Source organism: Anopheles stephensi, chromosome X, assembly GCF_013141755.1.
Source record: "Anopheles stephensi strain Indian chromosome X, UCI_ANSTEP_V1.0, whole genome shotgun sequence".
In the NCBI taxonomy this organism is placed as follows: domain Eukaryota; kingdom Metazoa; phylum Arthropoda; class Insecta; order Diptera; family Culicidae; genus Anopheles; species Anopheles stephensi.
In genome coordinates this window covers 19,686,392-19,702,956 of record NC_050201.1, presented here as the reverse complement: position 1 = coordinate 19,702,956, position 16,565 = coordinate 19,686,392, and the positions used below count along the sequence as shown (strand labels likewise).

Below are 16,565 nucleotides of genomic sequence, written 5' to 3'. Positions count from 1 at the left end.
ATCTTTTGTCTGGGACAGAAGAACTATCAGATACCATCGAGATGCGCACGCAAATTTCTTCAATGCTACATTCGGCTGGATTTTGTTTGAAGAAATGGGCATCTAACTCAGCAAAGGCCCTATCAGGGATTTCAAAGGAAGATTTGGCATTGTTTCCTGCACATGAATGGCAAGACGCACAAGCAATTTCAACATTGGGTATCGCTTGGGAACCTTTAAGTGATACATTTCGGTGCAGAGTTGAACTACCACCAATACCAGCTGCTCTGACAAAAAGGATTACATGCTCCTACATCGCCAAACTCTTCGACCCTCTTGGCTTGATTGGACCAGTCATTCTCATCGCGAAATTGTTCATGCAACAATTATGGGGGTTGAAGCACGACGGCAAATCATAGGATTGGGACCGAGAACTCCCATCATCGCTTCAAGATCAATGGCAGAAGTTTCACTCGGCGTTAAACCTTCTTCGGGAGTTACAGGCCAGACAGTGAAAGTTTATACAGACAGTGAAATAAATAAAGCACAAGTTCTCGAATTAAGTCAAAAACGTAACATTTTGGTGTCAGAAGTGGGATATTTCCTCGTTCAGTGAAGTGAAAACAAGCGAAGTCATCATGGATCCAGCAACTATGGCACAGTTTTCCGTAATGATCGCGGAAGTCATAAAATCTGCGCTTGGTACCGCCACCAGACCGGCAAACGGAGACAACGCGGCTCGTACGCCGAAGGTGCCTACGTTTTCACACCCACCTTTTAACGCTGCTGATGGATCGTCGATAGAAGATTATTTCAACAGCTTCGAATGGGCTCTGAAACTGTGCAACATTCCTGCTAATAAATATGCCGACTACGCACGCGTCCATATGGGACCCGAGCTGAACAACGCGTTCAAGTTCCTGGTCACCCCAAAGCAGCCGGAGGAAATTCCCTATGTAGATCTACGTAAGACGCTTGAGAACCACTTCGATCGCAAGAAGAACAAATTCGTCGAGAGTGTGAAGTTCCGAAATATTGTGCAACAAAAGGGTGAAACAATTGCGCAGTTCGTTCTACGTCTCAAACAGGGTGCCGCCTACTGTGAGTATGAAACATTCTTGGACAGAATGCTAATCGAACAGATGCTGCACGGTATGGAAGCACGCGATATATGTGACGAAATCAATGCGAAGAACCCCAGTACTTTCAAAGAAGCTTTCGACATTGCCCTAGCGCTCGAAGCAACGCGGAACACGGTACGGGAAGTGTCAACAGCAACGCCGACAGCGTCAGCAGAAGCGACCAATAAGTTAGGTTATGAAAAACCTCAAACGAAAAAACAACAACCGTTCCGTCGTACAGCATCTTCAGCCACAAACCATCCACCACACGTTCCCAATACACATCCGAACGCCGACCACCTAGTGCTAACGCAGATCAGAACAGTAAGCAGACAAATACATCCTGTAATGGATGTGGCGGAGCACACCCAAGAAGTGTTTGTCGTTACCGCCAAGCAATTTGCAACACATGCAAAAGAAAAGGTCATCTTTCGCAGGTCTGCCGTTCCGGAAACGCGCCGCGCGAGCATTCTAAAAACGACCGTTCTCCTGCTTTCAAAATAGATTCTGTTCAATCCATCAACACAATCCGAAAAACAGCTCCTGCCTCTAAAATAATGATCAATATCAAAATCGACGGCAAGCCTACGGAGATGGAACTCGACACAGGTGCACCATGCGGTATCATCGGTGAAAGTACGTTGCAAGCACTCAAGCCGAAGTACAATCTTCTTCCAAGAGACAGGCAATTTACCAGCTACACTGGTCACCGCATCAATTGTTTCTGTCGCTTGCCAGTGAACGTGTCGATCGGTCCCGCAACACGCCGATTAAACTTGTACGTGGTTTCAGGTCAAAGTGATTCACTCTTTGGTCGGGAGTGGATTGCTCATTTCATCAACGAGATCGACCTGAAAAGAATGTTAGCCCCGAACACATTCATCAACGCCATCACTAGCACCAAGCTCACACCAGAACGTGAAACCCAGTTACAGGCATTATTAGACAGTTTCGCGAGTGTTTTTAGTGACGTACCAGGCAAACTCATTGGGCCCCATGCTTCCGTACATCTCAAACCAGATGCGACGCCGATATTCGCTAAAGCGCGGGATGTTCCGTTGGCATTACGGGATAGGTACTCAGCGGAAATCGAGAAAAAGCTCCTGTCAGGCTTTTACGAAAAGGTGGAATTTTCCGAATGGGCTTCGCCGACTCATGTGGTTGCTAAGAAAAATGGGAATATTCGAATCACCGGAAACTACAAACCTACTGTAAATCCAAGAATGATCATCGATGAACACCCTATCCCCAGAGTCGAGACCATTTTCAATCGCATGAAGGGAGCCACTATTTTCTGCCACTTGGACATAACGGATGCCTATACACACTTGCCAATCGATGAGGAGTTCCGTAAGATACTGACACTCAATACTATCACACACGGACTCATACGCCCAACACGTGCTGTTTATGGAGCAGCAAATATCCCTGCAATCTAGCAAAGGCGAATGGAAACAGTATTGCAAGGCTTAACCAACGTTGTCAGCTTCTATGACGATATCATTGTTTTTGCGGCGAATTTCGAAGAGCTTCTAGTAGCCCTCACTTCTACGTTGAGTCGACTTCAACAAAGTGGACTCAAACTGAACCGCTCAAAATGCGTCTTCGCTGTGTCATCACTAGAATGTCTGGGACATCGCATTGATCATGAAGGCTTACACAAATCAACGAAGCACATCGAAGTCATACGAGATGCCCCACGACCATCGTCACCGGAAGAGCTACAACTTTTCTTAGGGAAGGCTACATACTACTCCGCCTTCATCCCGAACCTTTCCTCACGAACCAAAGTGCTGCGCGATATGTTACAGGCAAGCAATTTCGTGTGGTCACCGGAAGCGGATAGAGCCTACCAGGACGTGAAGCTAACATTGATTTCACCTCAGGTCCTTATGCAATATGATCCATCTTTGCCTCTCCTTTTAGCCACTGATGCCAGCAAAACAGGTCTAGGCGCTGTTCTATCACATCGGTTAAGTAATGGAACTGAGCGACCAATTGCCTATGCCAGCTGCAGCATGACTACTACAGAACAACGGTACCCGATCATAGACAAGGAAGCTCTGGCAATTGTTTGGGCGATTAAAAATTTCTTCCATTACCTGTACGCCCGTAAGTTCACACTTATAACGGACCATAAGCCTCTGACGCAGATTTTCCACCCGGAAAAATCGCTGCCGACCTTATGCATCAGCAGAATGGCAAACTACGCCGATTATTTGTCGCACTTCAACTTTACAATCGAGTATCGACCGACAAAGCTAAACACCAATGCCGACTATTGTTCCCGTATTCCGAGCACATCCACGCTATCTGATGTGAACAGCCTCTCTCTTCACAAGGGAGGAGACAGCCGCGATGAATTTGAAGAATTCATGTTGCATCAGATCCAGCAGCTGCCAGTACGAGCGGAACACATCGCACAGGAGACACGGAAAGATCCTCAGCTAGGAAAAATAATTCAGGACCTCGAATTGGGGTGAAACCTCGAACACGCTGGATATAAGGCACCGGAAAGCAAATACACCATGGTAGCTAACTGCCTTCTCTTGGAGCATCGTGTAGTTATCCCAACCATCCTTCGTTCAGCTATCCTGAACGACCTTCACACTGCACACATCGGTATGGTCAGGATGAAAGCGTTGGCACGTTCATATGTCTACTGGCCGGGCATCGACACAGACATCGAACGAACAGCCAAATCATGCTGCGAATGCGCACGACAAGCTACATCACCGCCCAAGTTCAGCAACCATCACTGGCAGTATCCAAATAACCCGTGGGACAGAATACACGTCGATTACGCTGGACCCATATTTGGAACGATGTTGCTAATCGTCGTGGACGCCTTCAGCAAGTGGGTTGAAGTCAAGCCAACCCAATCAACAACTACTGCTGCAACCATCCAACTGTTGGATGACTTGTTTGCCGCGTATGGAGCACCGGTAACAATTGTGTCGGACAACGGGACTCAATTTACATCTTCTGAATTCAAGGCGTTCCTACAACAAAGTGGTGTCAAATTCCACAAGTTGTCTGCTCCATACCATCCGGCGACCAACGGACAGGCCGAACGCTACGTCCAAACAGTCAAGCGTGCTTTGCGAGCGATGGGGACAACTAGCAGCAACCTGCAGACGAACATCAATCAGTTTCTGCAGCAGTATCGCAAAGTTCCCCACAGCGAAACGGGAGAGTCGCCAGCGAAGATGTTCCTAGGTCGCAACATCAGGACACGACTCGATCTAGTTCGACCCCGAGATGCACACGCTAGACTCATAGAGAAGCAGCAGACACGATTCGAACCAACGTATCGTTCATTCCTCCCAGGACAACAAATCTATTGCTTGTCTGGCAACCCGAGGATGGACAAATGGATTCCTGCAACGATACTCTCCCGCCTTGGTGATCTACACTACGACGTCCTTTACCAGGGAAGACATCTGAAACGACACATTGATCAGATAAGATCATTCCTGGGCAACAATCAACCTACCGGAACTGCGGACGAATCTGAGACCATCAGACCAAGCGGATTCAATCAACGCAGACACTACTACAACAATCAATCGACTCTTCTACCACAGAGTGAAACAGTATCTACCGATGGGACTGAGTCATCCGACTCACAGTACGCGACGCCTGTTAGCAGCCCAGAACGCACTGCATCTCCCGAATTACGCCGCAGTGAACGCATTCGCCGCCCACCAAATAGATACTCACCTTAGAGCCTCTCTAAGAAGGGAGGGTATGTCATGTATGTGACATCAACTGTCAGTTGGGCAGTTGACGTTTCTTTGGGCGCGATTTGGAAGCGTCTCTTTGTTATTATGGTTTTGTGCGCGACGCGAAGCAGACAGTGAAATAAATAAAGCACAAGTTCTCGAATTAAGTCAAAAACGTAACAATAACGTACATCCTATGATGTGGCCAATGGGTAGAATTGTAGCGTTACACCCGGGCAAGGATGGTGTTGACGCTGCTAGCGATATGGAACATGTATCGGTAGATTGTGAGCTAATTGAATCCTCGAACGAAAAGACATAAACAGGTCAGATCACATGACAACGTGTAAACGGGGACTGAGAAAGCGGACAGAAAGTCAGTAGCGAGAGAGGCATTGAAAGCAAAGGACGCTAAGGCCACTATTTTTGAATTTTTTCCTTTATTGTGCTACGTATTAGTTAAATAAATGGATTTAGTATTAAAAAACTTCAAAAACGGCTCGCGTTTGTTGCATACGCAACAAAATTCTCAAAAATAGTGTCGATATTGTGATGCAATATCCGCAGCAGAGACATCATTGTGGTGTGTGACAGAGACCGGGAACGCGTGGGAACACGCTATAAGAACAAAAGCGTTTTTCGTGCTACAACAGAAAGATACGGTGCGACGTATGAAACAGTGTGTGTATGTGCGATAAAAGAACGCGTGTGATCTTGTATTAACCGGTAAAGACCTCAGGTGCTACTCGGTAATAAAGTACGGCTGCGTGGATTCCGTACAAAGACCATACAAAACAAAATGGAGGATCAGGCGTCAACGAGCGGCCATGATGCCGGTAGTGTTGGTGTGAGTGAAGTGACGCCTGAGAAGAAAGGACCATCGAAGAAACCCACAAAGGGCGGCCACGAGGCCGATAGTGTTGGGCAAAAGAACCTTTCAAAGAAAAAGCTATCGTTCCGGGTTACAACTCCAACTCGTCGTGTGACTCGCAGCGCAAAAAAGGCACATGGAAATGTGAAGAAACAAACTGTGCAAGTGGCGGTATCTTCATCGGAAAGTGATAGTTCTAGTGAGGAAGAAGAAGAAGTAGAACCAACAAGTGTGGACGTGCAACCAACTAAGGAACAAAGGCGTGCTCGACACGGCATTTCTCAGAAGCTTCCTGAGTTCAATGGCAAACCACAGGATTGGCCAAGATTCTACGGCGCCTTTCTAGCCTCGAACAAATCGTGTGGCTTCACGAATAACGAGAATCTTGTGCGGCTTCAAGAATGCCTGAAAGGACCTGCCTTAGAACTGGTTCGCGGAAGGTTGATAACGGCGGAATCCGTTCCGCGAGTGATCGAGAAGCTGGTGCAAGTGTACGGAAGACCTGAGCTTATCTTGCATAGCTTGTTAAAGAAAGTTCGTGAAGTAAAGGCTCCGAAGGCGTCGGATCTAACCAGCTTCCTGCCGTTTAGCAACGCCGTCGAAGAGTTGTGTGAACATCTCGAAGCAGCCCAGTTGAAAGACCATCTACACAACCCGTTGCTTATTCAGGAGCTGGTCGATAAGCTCCCAGACGCAGACAAGCGGGCCTGGTCACGATTTAAGAGAGGTCATGGATCCGTATCGCTGCGAACGCTAACCGACTTCCTTGACGAGGTGGTGACCGAAGTTCTCGACACCACTTTGGATCTCGGTAACTACATGCCCCTATCATCGCAACCAAAGGACACTCGCAGAAGGGAAACGGTAGGCCATCATCAGACAACGCCAGCACAACAAGGGAGAAAGCCATGCCTTGCATGTGAAGCAACGGATCATCGTCTACGCAATTGCACGGTGTTTAAGGAATGGACAACAAGACAGCGGCAAGACTTTGTGGCGAAGTACAGTCTGTGTAGATTGTGTCTCAACGGACATCAAGGAAGGTGCTTCGCACCAAAGAGATGCAACGTAGGTGATTGCGACCAAATGCACCACCCCCTTCTACACGATCAGGTAGGATCTAAATTGGTTGACGGTATTAGTGCGCATGTAAATGCAAATGACTGTATGCTGTTCCGTGTCGTTCCGGTAAATGTCCATCATAATGGAACCATACTAACCGTTCTTTGTTTTCTTGATGAAGGAGCGTCTATAACGCTGGTAGAGCGTCAATTGGTGGAGCGTCTCGGAGCTGGCGGCGTTCCTGAGAAGCTCACCCTGCGATGGACTGCTGGCATTGAGAGAGTAGAGGACAAATCGCAAAGGCTGAATCTGACAATATCATCTGTAGGCTCAGCAAAGCAAGAGACGCTAAAAGACGCACGAACGGTTGAAAGGCTAGAGCTACCACATCAAAGTGTAGATCGGGAAAAATTGAAAGAACGGTACGCGCATTTAAGAAAAATTCCCATCGAATCATACCAAGGCAGACCCGAGATCATGGTGGGACTCAACAACATCCATTTGTTCACGCCCTTAGAAGTAGTCTCCGGAGAGGAAAGCGATCCTATTGCTGTGAAAACGAAGTTGGGTTGGTCTGTTTACGGGTATACAAAGTCTGGTGCGACCAAAAACAACATCGGGTATCATAGCGTGACCAACGAAGACCTTGATTTGCTAATAAGAGAACATTACAAGCTGGAAGAATCTGTGATAACGATACCAAATGACTCTGCCGAGAACAAAAGAGCTAAGGAGTTGCTAGAAGAAACAACGAAACGAGTGGGTGAACGATTTGAGACCGGCCTATTGTGGAAAGAAAATGAACGCAGTTTTCCTGAAAGCTACTCCATGGCAGTGAGACGTTTTAAGCAACTCGAAACGAAGCTGAAGAAAACCCCTGAGCTACACAACAACTTATGCCAGCAACTCGAAGAGTATCAGAGAAAGGGTTATGCACATCGTATTACACCAGAAGAGTTGCGTGATACTCCGTCCAAAAACGTCTGGTATTTGCCGATCAACGTAGTGGTGAATCCCAAGAAACCTGGCAAGGTGAGAGTCGTATGGGATGCAGCTGCAACCGTGAAAGGAGTATCTCTAAACACCGAGTTGCTTAAAGGTCCTGATCTACTCGTGCCGCTTATGCAGGTTATCACAGGTTTCCGGGAAAAGAGAATTGCGTTTGGCGGAGACTTGCGTGAAATGTTTCACCAGATTCAGATACGCTCGGAGGACAAGCAGTCTCAAAGATTTGTGTTCAGAAAATCTCCAAACGAGCCCTATGGTATTTATGTGATGGACGTAGCCACCTTCGGTGCGACATGTTCCCCTTGCTCAGCGCAATTTGTGAAGAATAGAAATGCCTGTGAGTATCAAGATCAATTTCCCCAAGCGGCAGAAGCGATAATAAAGCGTCACTATGTAGACGACTACTTTGACAGTACCGATACGGTAGAGAAAGCGCTGAAACTAGCAAAAGAAGTCACCCTGGTGCATCGTAAAGGAGGCTTTGAAATCCGTAACTGGGTTTCCAACTCGAAAGAATTCCTGGAACAGCTTGGCGAGAACACGGACGTGGGCCCAATACACTTCAACAAAGACAAAGAGACATTGCACGAAAGAGTGTTAGGTGTTATATGGGACCCTACAGAGGATATGCTTTCCTTCTCAACATCGATGCGAGACAGTTTAAGGCCATACGTTGAGGATGGTGTAACGCCTACGAAGAGAATTGTTACCAGTTGTGTTATGGGATTGTACGATCCTCTTGGTCTGATCTCGCCGTTCACCATCCACGGCAAGATTCTTATTCAACATCTCTGGAGGTCAAAATGTGATTGGGATGATGAGATAAATAAGGAGGCGGTAATATTGTGGCACAGATGGATAGAGCTTCTCGAGAACATAAAAACTATACGAATACCTCGATGCTACCTTGACACAACACATTCAGATGCCATAGAATCGGTTGAACTCCATGTATTTACTGACGCCAGTGAACACGCATACGGGTGTGTAGCGTATCTCCGAATACAGGCTGAAGGCACAGTACGTTGCAAACTCGTTATGTCTCGAAGTAAAGTTGCACCGTTGAAGAGACAAACGATTCCTCGACTGGAACTAATGGCTGCGGTATTGGGCGCTCGTATTAGTCACACCATTCTAGAGACCCATTCATTGAAGATCGACAAATGCACTTTCTGGTCAGATTCCAAGACGGTTCTCAGCTGGATCAATTCGGAGCAACATAGATTCGTCCAATTTGTAGCCTTCCGAATTGGAGAAATATGGGAGTTAACCAACAAAAAAGACTGGAGATGGGTGTCAACTAAGCTGAATATTGCCGATGTTATGACCAAGTGGGGGAAAGGTCCTCCTTTAGAAATGTATGGAGAATGGTTCAGCGGTCCAGCATTTTTGTACGAGCCTGAAGAGCATTGACCTGTGGCTGACGGTGAGATAGAAAGTACCGAAGAAGACACTCGGAAAATAGTCCTATTTCATTCAGTAATCACATCGCAACAGCTACCAACCTGGCAACGACTGGTTCGTGTTATGGCATATGTCATCCGATTCGTAGACAACTGTGTTAGAAAGAGAGATAAGCAAGCAATCCACACCATAGAAGCAACTGGAAAGCTTTCGACAAATCTAAAAGCGACATTTAAAGCAAGAAAAGTACCACTAGAAAAGGAGGAGTTAGAGAGAGCTGAGATCCACCTGATTAGGCAATCGCAGTGGGAATCGTTCCCGGAGGAGATGGATATACTGCACGCCAACCTCGACAGCTCGGTAGTGGCACGGAAGATTAAGAAGAAGAGTGTTGTGTACAAATACTCTCCGGTGTTAGACGAGAATGGAGTGATGCGAATGGAGAGCAGGCTCATCAACAATCGCGACCTTCCATTCGACCAACGGTATCCGATCATTCTGGCGAGACAACACGAAATAACGAAAAGGATCGTGCAACACTATCATGAGTCGTTTGGTCATGCTAACAGTGAGACTGTGCTAAACGAGATGCGACAACGGTTTAAGATCCCGAAACATCGAGCTGCCATCAAGGAGGTACGTCGTCAGTGCACTTGGTGTAGAGTCTACAAGTGTAAACCTTTTACTCCGAGAATGGCGCCGCTACCAGTTGAAAGATCGACACCCAGTCTTCGTCCATTCAGCGCAGTGGGGATCGATTATCTCGGTCCATTAGAAGTCACCGTGGGGCGTCGTAAAGAAAAGCGGTGGGTGGCAGTTTTCACTTGTCTTACCATAAGAGCGGTACATCTCGAAGTCGTTCATACTCTATCAACCCAGTCGTGTCTGATGGCGATTAGGCGGTTCGAGAGCAAATTCGGGAAGGCGGATGACATCTTTTCTGACAACGCCACATGTTTTAGAGGTGCGGATAACGAACTACAACGGATTGACCGGATATTCTACGAGTGTGCCGAAAAGGTTATCTCGGCCTCAACATCGTGGCACTTCACTCCACCGGGAACTCCACACATGGGCGGCGTGTGGGAGAGGATGGTGCGATCGGTGAAGGAAGCGATGCGGGTGCTGGGGGACAACAGGGTACTAACGGATGAAATCCTGCTCACCACGTTGGCAGAAGCATGTGAAATGATTAACTCTCGTCCCTTAACGTATTTGCCGGAAGACTCGTTAGAACCAAAATCACTAACCCCTAATCAATTCTTGAGAGCGCCAGGATCATGTACTGCGGTTTGCAAATCTTATAGTTTAACAGAGAGCCTTAGGAATCAATTCAAACGCTCGCAATACTTAGCTGATAGGATGTGGGAACGATGGACAAAGGAATATTTGTCGTCCATAAACCAGAGGAGCAAATGGTTCGAAGATCAAAAGGAACTAAAAATCGGTGATCTAGTGTTCGTTGTCGATGGTAAGAATAGAGCCGAGTGGTTGAGAGGTAGAGTGGTCGAAACGATAAAGGGAAAGGACAATAGAGTGAGACAGGCAGATGTAAAGCTAGCAAATAACAAGATCATAAGACGAGCGGTTATACATCTAGCAGCTTTAGAGATTCAGTAAGTCCTTCGTTAGGACACGAGGGACGTTACGGGTGGGGGTGTTGACGCTGCTAGCGATATGGAACATGTATCGGTAGATTGTGAGCTAATTGAATCCTCGAACGAAAAGACATAAACAGGTCAGATCACATGACAACGTGTAAACGGGGACTGAGAAAGCGGACAGAAAGTCAGTAGCGAGAGAGGCATTGAAAGCAAAGGACGCTAAGGCCACTATTTTTGAATTTTTTCCTTTATTGTGCTACGTATTAGTTAAATAAATGGATTTAGTATTAAAAAACTTCAAAAACGGCTCGCGTTTGTTGCATACGCAACAGATGGCATAGTGCGTGTAGTGACACTACGTACGTATTCGTATCATTCGGAATTCAAGCAATTTAAAAAGAAGTTCCTTCTTTGGTGGCCGGAATGTTAGGATTTGCATGAAATATCGATTTGCATGAAATATCAAATTGCATGAAAGCTAATTACATGAAGGATTAGTAATTTAGGTGGACTAGTTATTATAAACAAACCATAGTAGGGAATAAGAATTGAATTATAATTGACCAAGCATAAACAGTTGAAACTGAACCTTCGGCGGGACAACACTACACGTTTCACGAAAGAAAGTGCGATTATCGAACAAGTACTTGCTATTAAACATTTTCGTTATTTCCTCGAAGGTAGGTCATTTACAATTTTTACTGACCACAAGCCCCTAACAACAGCTCTAACGTCCAAAACAGAGAAATCTCCTCGGCAAAATCGACACCTAGATTTTATTTCACAGTTCACTGCCGACATTCAGTACATTTCCGGTGATAGTAATGTAGTCGCTGATACGTTATCCAGAATCGCTGAAACAGATTCAATAACCCAAGTAGATCGTAAGGAATTCCGGAAACAACAAGACTGTTATAAACAACTTGAACAGTTACTTAAACTTTCCAAACAGGATAGTAACTCAAAATATCAACTTCAAAAAATCAAAGTAGATAACACTGAATAAGTGTACGAAACATCTACTGGTAACAATAGGTTAAACGTCCCGGAAAGTTTAAGAAAAATCACATTTGATAATATCCATCAACTATCACATCCCGGAATAATAACATCAAAAAAACTAGTTTCGGAAAAAAAAATTCTGGCCATCCATGAATAAAGATATAACTAAGTGGACCAAAGCTTGCATAAATTGCCAAAAATCGAAAGTAGTACGACATACTCGCTCTTCCCTCGACACTATTCCGATACCGAAAGGACGATTTGACCTTATCCACATGGACATTGTGGTTCCTTTGCCCCCGTCCGATGAAAAACTATCTATTGACTATCGTAGATCGTTTCACGCGGTGGCCTGAGTGTTTTCCTATATCCGACATTTCTGCAATAACCATAGCTAAAGTATTCGTTGAACATTACATTTCACGATTTGGTTGCCCGGCCACAGTGACGACAGATCGAGGGAAACAATTTGAATCAAAATTATTTAAAGAACTTACACAGCTTTTGGGATCCCATCACATCAAAACCACAGCCTACCATCCTCAGTCCAACAGTATGGTAGAACGTTTTCACAGATACCTGAAAGGTGCATTAAAGGCCTGTGATGATCCCGTCCACTGGTCAAAATACTTACCGATAATTTTATTGAGCATCCGAGTATCATTCAAAACCGATTTAAAAGGCTCTCCAGCAGAAATGGTGTACGGTCAAAACCTTCGACTGCCATACGAATTTTTTACCACACCAAATAGAAACCCCACTGATGAAGATATTTCTGATTTTATCCAAAATTTAAAAAAAGTTTTTCAACATATGCAACCATCACCTCCTAAATGGACCGATCCTTCCAAACCTTACATTCCGAAAGATCTCGAACACTGCAAGCAAGTGTACGTACGTGTCGACAGGGTTAGGACAGGATTACAGCCTCCCTACGAAAGTCCCTATGACATTGTACGCAGATGTAGAAAATTTTATATACTGTTGATGCCATAAAGGCGTCTTTGAAGTACTGAATCACAATATTATAAACAGCTTGCTAAAGAAAGTTTTCACTTGACATTTATATTCAAGCAAATCACGAACTCCAATAAAAAGAAGAAGAATTGTGACAACTACGAAGGTCGAGTCTCGTGTTTTTATAACCGGAGAAGAAAAACCGCAGATTTTAACCATTTTTGCCTGTTATTATCATTTTATGGTCCTTCGAACCGGATCTGCGGACGAATCCATCGATCATTGACGCAAAGAACAACACGGCGATATTGCATCAACAAGAATGACGCCGAAGAAAGCCACGCCGAACCAAGTGAAGATGATGCGCGTCACCTCACAATTCCATAACCTAGAAAACTACATGAACTCGTACACCGCTGAGCAAGCGTCTCAATGCGATGTCAGATTGCAAACGTTGGAAAATTGTTGGAAGACTTATGATAAGATTCAAACAGCCCTCGAAGATTCGGAAGAAGCGGAAGAGGAACTGACACGCTTGCTCAAGGAAAGGAATGATATGTACGATCGATACTGTCTCATCAAGGGTTTTCTTACATCCAACGTTCAAGACATGAACAGCACAGTGATTGAAACTAAGCCAAATACGACCATCCCTGTCGCTGCTTCACCGCATGTACGTCTACCTAAGATAAATCTGCCCACATTTGATGGAAAGATCACGGAATGGCTCAGCTTTAAGGATCGGTTCACCGCTATGATTGCATCATCTACTGAGATTCCTGATGTTATGAAGTTAGAGTATCTTCTAGCATCGCTAAAGGGTGAAGTTGCCAAGCGCTTTGAGTATGTAAGCATTGCTGCCGAAAACTATCACACCACCTGGAAGGAGCTATTAGATAGATATGATAATGTCCGAGCCCTCAAGCGTGAGTATTTTAAAGCAATTTTTTCGGTAGCACCTATGAAGGACGATTCCATAGAAGAGTTACGTCGCGTAACTGATGAGTTCACACGTCTCACCCAAGGAGCAAGTAAATTAAATGAACCTATCGATCACTGGGATACACCCCTTGCAAATTTGCTGCTCTATAAGTTGGATCGTGACACCGTTTTGGAATGGGAAAAATTTTCAGCTAGTGATGATGCCGATAAATTTCCCAAATTGGTTGAGTTCCTGCAAACTAGAATCAAAATTCTAGCAGCACCAGCCCAAGTTTCGTTGATCACTCCCAAACCAAGTACATCGAAGGTGGCCGGCAACAAGCAAACAAGGAGCTTGGCGAATGCCAGCGTAGCTTCTACATCCAATCGCTGCCACGCTTGTGATCAATCACACCTACTCTACCAATGTGAAGTTTTTAAAGCAATGAACGTTTGTGATCGACGAAAGCTGGTTAGCTCCAATAACCTTTGTTTCAACTGCTTCAGGAATGGTCATGCTGCAAAGAGCTGTAGATCTCAATACAAGTGTTATAAATGCAAACGCAATCACCATACATTGCTGCACCTAGAAGAACCTGCAATGAATAACGAGGGACGACCCATGATTCAACAAGTCGATTCGATATCTCATATTTGCACCAACGACTTTACCGTACTTTTACAGACTGCAATTGTTCAAGTGATCGATGATGATGGAAAATCTCATCAAGCAAGAGCGTTACTCGACTCTGGTTCAATGTCGAATTTCATGTCGACCGCATTGGCCAAGCGACTATCCAACAAAATGACAGACGCAAACATATGTATCGCAGGAATCGGTCAACGGGAAAGTAATATTAACCGCTCTGTCGAAGCAATCGTATCATCCAGTGTTCAACAATTTAGTATGAAGTTGCATTTCTTAGTCATCGATTCTCCAACAGCTGAGTTACCAACAGTTAAGGTTGATACCAAGAAGTGGAATATCAACAACATTGTACTAGCGGATCCATCATTCCATACACCTGGTCCTATCGACATTTTACTTGGTTGTGAAGCATACTGGTTGGTACATTGTCCAGAAAGGCTTTCTATTGCGCCAAATCATCCATCACTGATTAACACCAAATTCGGTTGGACAATAGCTGGCGCGGTTCCTATAAACCTGTTGACAATCGACAATCATCAAATGTGGCAACGCATCCAAACACGTTAGAAGCAAGCGTTCAACGATTTTGGGAACTGGATACGGTTCCTACCTCAAGTGTGCATCCCGAAGATCATGATCCGTGCGAGCAGTTATTTAAGACAACAACAGTTCGTAATGAACAGGGCAGATTCATCGTGAAGCTACCTAAATCGTCAGATCCTGCTGAAACTCTCGGTGAGTCTAGAAAAATAGCTGAGCGCAGATTCTACAATACAGAACGACGTCTGCAACGTAACCCCGTAATATATGAGCAGTACCGTCAATTCATGAAATCGTACGAGACATTGGGACACATGGCATTGGTACCAGAACCAGTAAATGACGCGATCGCTCATTGTTATCTGCCCCATCACCCAATTTTGAAGGATTCAAGTACTACAACGAAACTTCGAGTGGTCTTCGACGCGTCATGTCTTACTGAATCGGGTTATTCTCTCAACAACATCTTAAGGGTAGGTCCTACTGTACAACCAGACCTATTTTCTATCATCCTTCGGTTTAGAAGCTATGCAGTCGCCCTATCAGCAGACATAGAAAAAATGTACCGCCAGGTGTTGATTGACTCCGAAGACCAACCGCTTCAACGGATCCTATGGCGACCAAATGCAAATCAACCATTACGTTGTTACGAACTAAAAACAGTTACATATGGGACTGCTTCGGCACCGTTTTTAGCTACACGTGCACTAAACCAAATCGCTCTTGACTTATCATCGTCGCAACCTACCATCTCCGATGTTATTCAAAACAATTTTTATGTGGATGATTTTATGGCCGGTGCTCAAAATGAACAATCTGCTAGTACACTACAACAGACAATAACGTCAGTATTGAAAGAATACGGATTCATCTTGAGAAAATGGGCATCTAATTCGAACAACGTTCTAAACAACATAGCTGACGAAGATTTAGCCATACGAGAAAGTCATGACCTACTAGCAGAGGCCACTGTGACTACGCTAGGTGTTACATGGTATCCTCGAGAAGATGTCTTCAGCTACAAAAGTTTAAACCCACTGCCACCACCTGTTATGAACCGACGAAAGCTTCTCTCTTGTGTTGCTCAAATTTTCGATCCGTTGGGCCTGGTAGGTCCTGTGGTGTGTAAGGCGAAACTTATGATGCAACAAGCATGGTCTATTACGGATGAAAACGGGAAGCAGTACGAATGGGACAAACCATTACCATTGAAGCTACAGAACGCGTGGAAACAATTTCATCAAAACATCCATTTATTGAAAGAGCTGAAAATCCCACGTTACATCTTTGGAACGAATGTTGAGGAATATGAGCTGCATTTTTTCGGTGACGCATCGGAGAGGGCATATGGAGCGTGTTGTTATGTAAGAGTCGTAGCCAACAACATCATTCGTTCCAACTTATTGGTATCCAAGTCTAAAGTGTCTCCAATATCCACTCATCACACTATAGCCCGATTAGAACTATGTGCTGCTCTTCTATGTGTCCGACTTCTACCAAAGGTTCTAACAGCAGTAAAGGGTAATCCAACAAGAGTAATGTTCTGGACAGATTCAACAACAGTTCTTCAGTGGCTTCAAGCAACACCTTCAAGATGGAAAACGTTTGTTGCAAACAGAACATCACAGATTTTGGAAGCATCTGATGTTAGTCAGTGGCATCACGTTCCTGGGACGGACAATCCAGCTGACGAGCTGTCGAGAGGTTTGGATCCGACCGAAC

General features: G+C 45.1%; 3 protein-coding genes across 3 annotated transcripts; all 3 read left to right on the top strand.

Annotated features, from left to right (window-relative positions):
• Positions 1–3,733: 3,733 nt before the first annotated feature.
• LOC118505227 (uncharacterized protein K02A2.6-like) lies at positions 3,734–4,828 on the top strand. The gene has a single exon (XM_036040799.1). The coding sequence runs from the start codon at positions 3,734–3,736 to the stop codon at positions 4,826–4,828; it is 1,095 nt and encodes a 364-aa protein (XP_035896692.1).
• LOC118513734 lies at positions 4,585–7,388 on the top strand. Its single transcript, XM_036059894.1, has 2 exons — positions 4,585–6,809; positions 6,940–7,388. Exons 1-2 carry the CDS (start codon positions 5,625–5,627, stop codon positions 6,949–6,951), a joined length of 1,197 nt encoding a protein of 398 aa, XP_035915787.1. The 5' UTR covers positions 4,585–5,624; the 3' UTR covers positions 6,952–7,388.
• Positions 7,389–13,055: 5,667 nt separating this feature from the next.
• LOC118505174 lies at positions 13,056–15,285 on the top strand. Its single transcript, XM_036040662.1, has 2 exons — positions 13,056–13,764; positions 15,230–15,285. The coding sequence occupies exons 1-2, from the start codon at positions 13,056–13,058 to the stop codon at positions 15,283–15,285; spliced, it is 765 nt and encodes a 254-aa protein (XP_035896555.1).
• Positions 15,286–16,565: the final 1,280 nt, after the last annotated feature.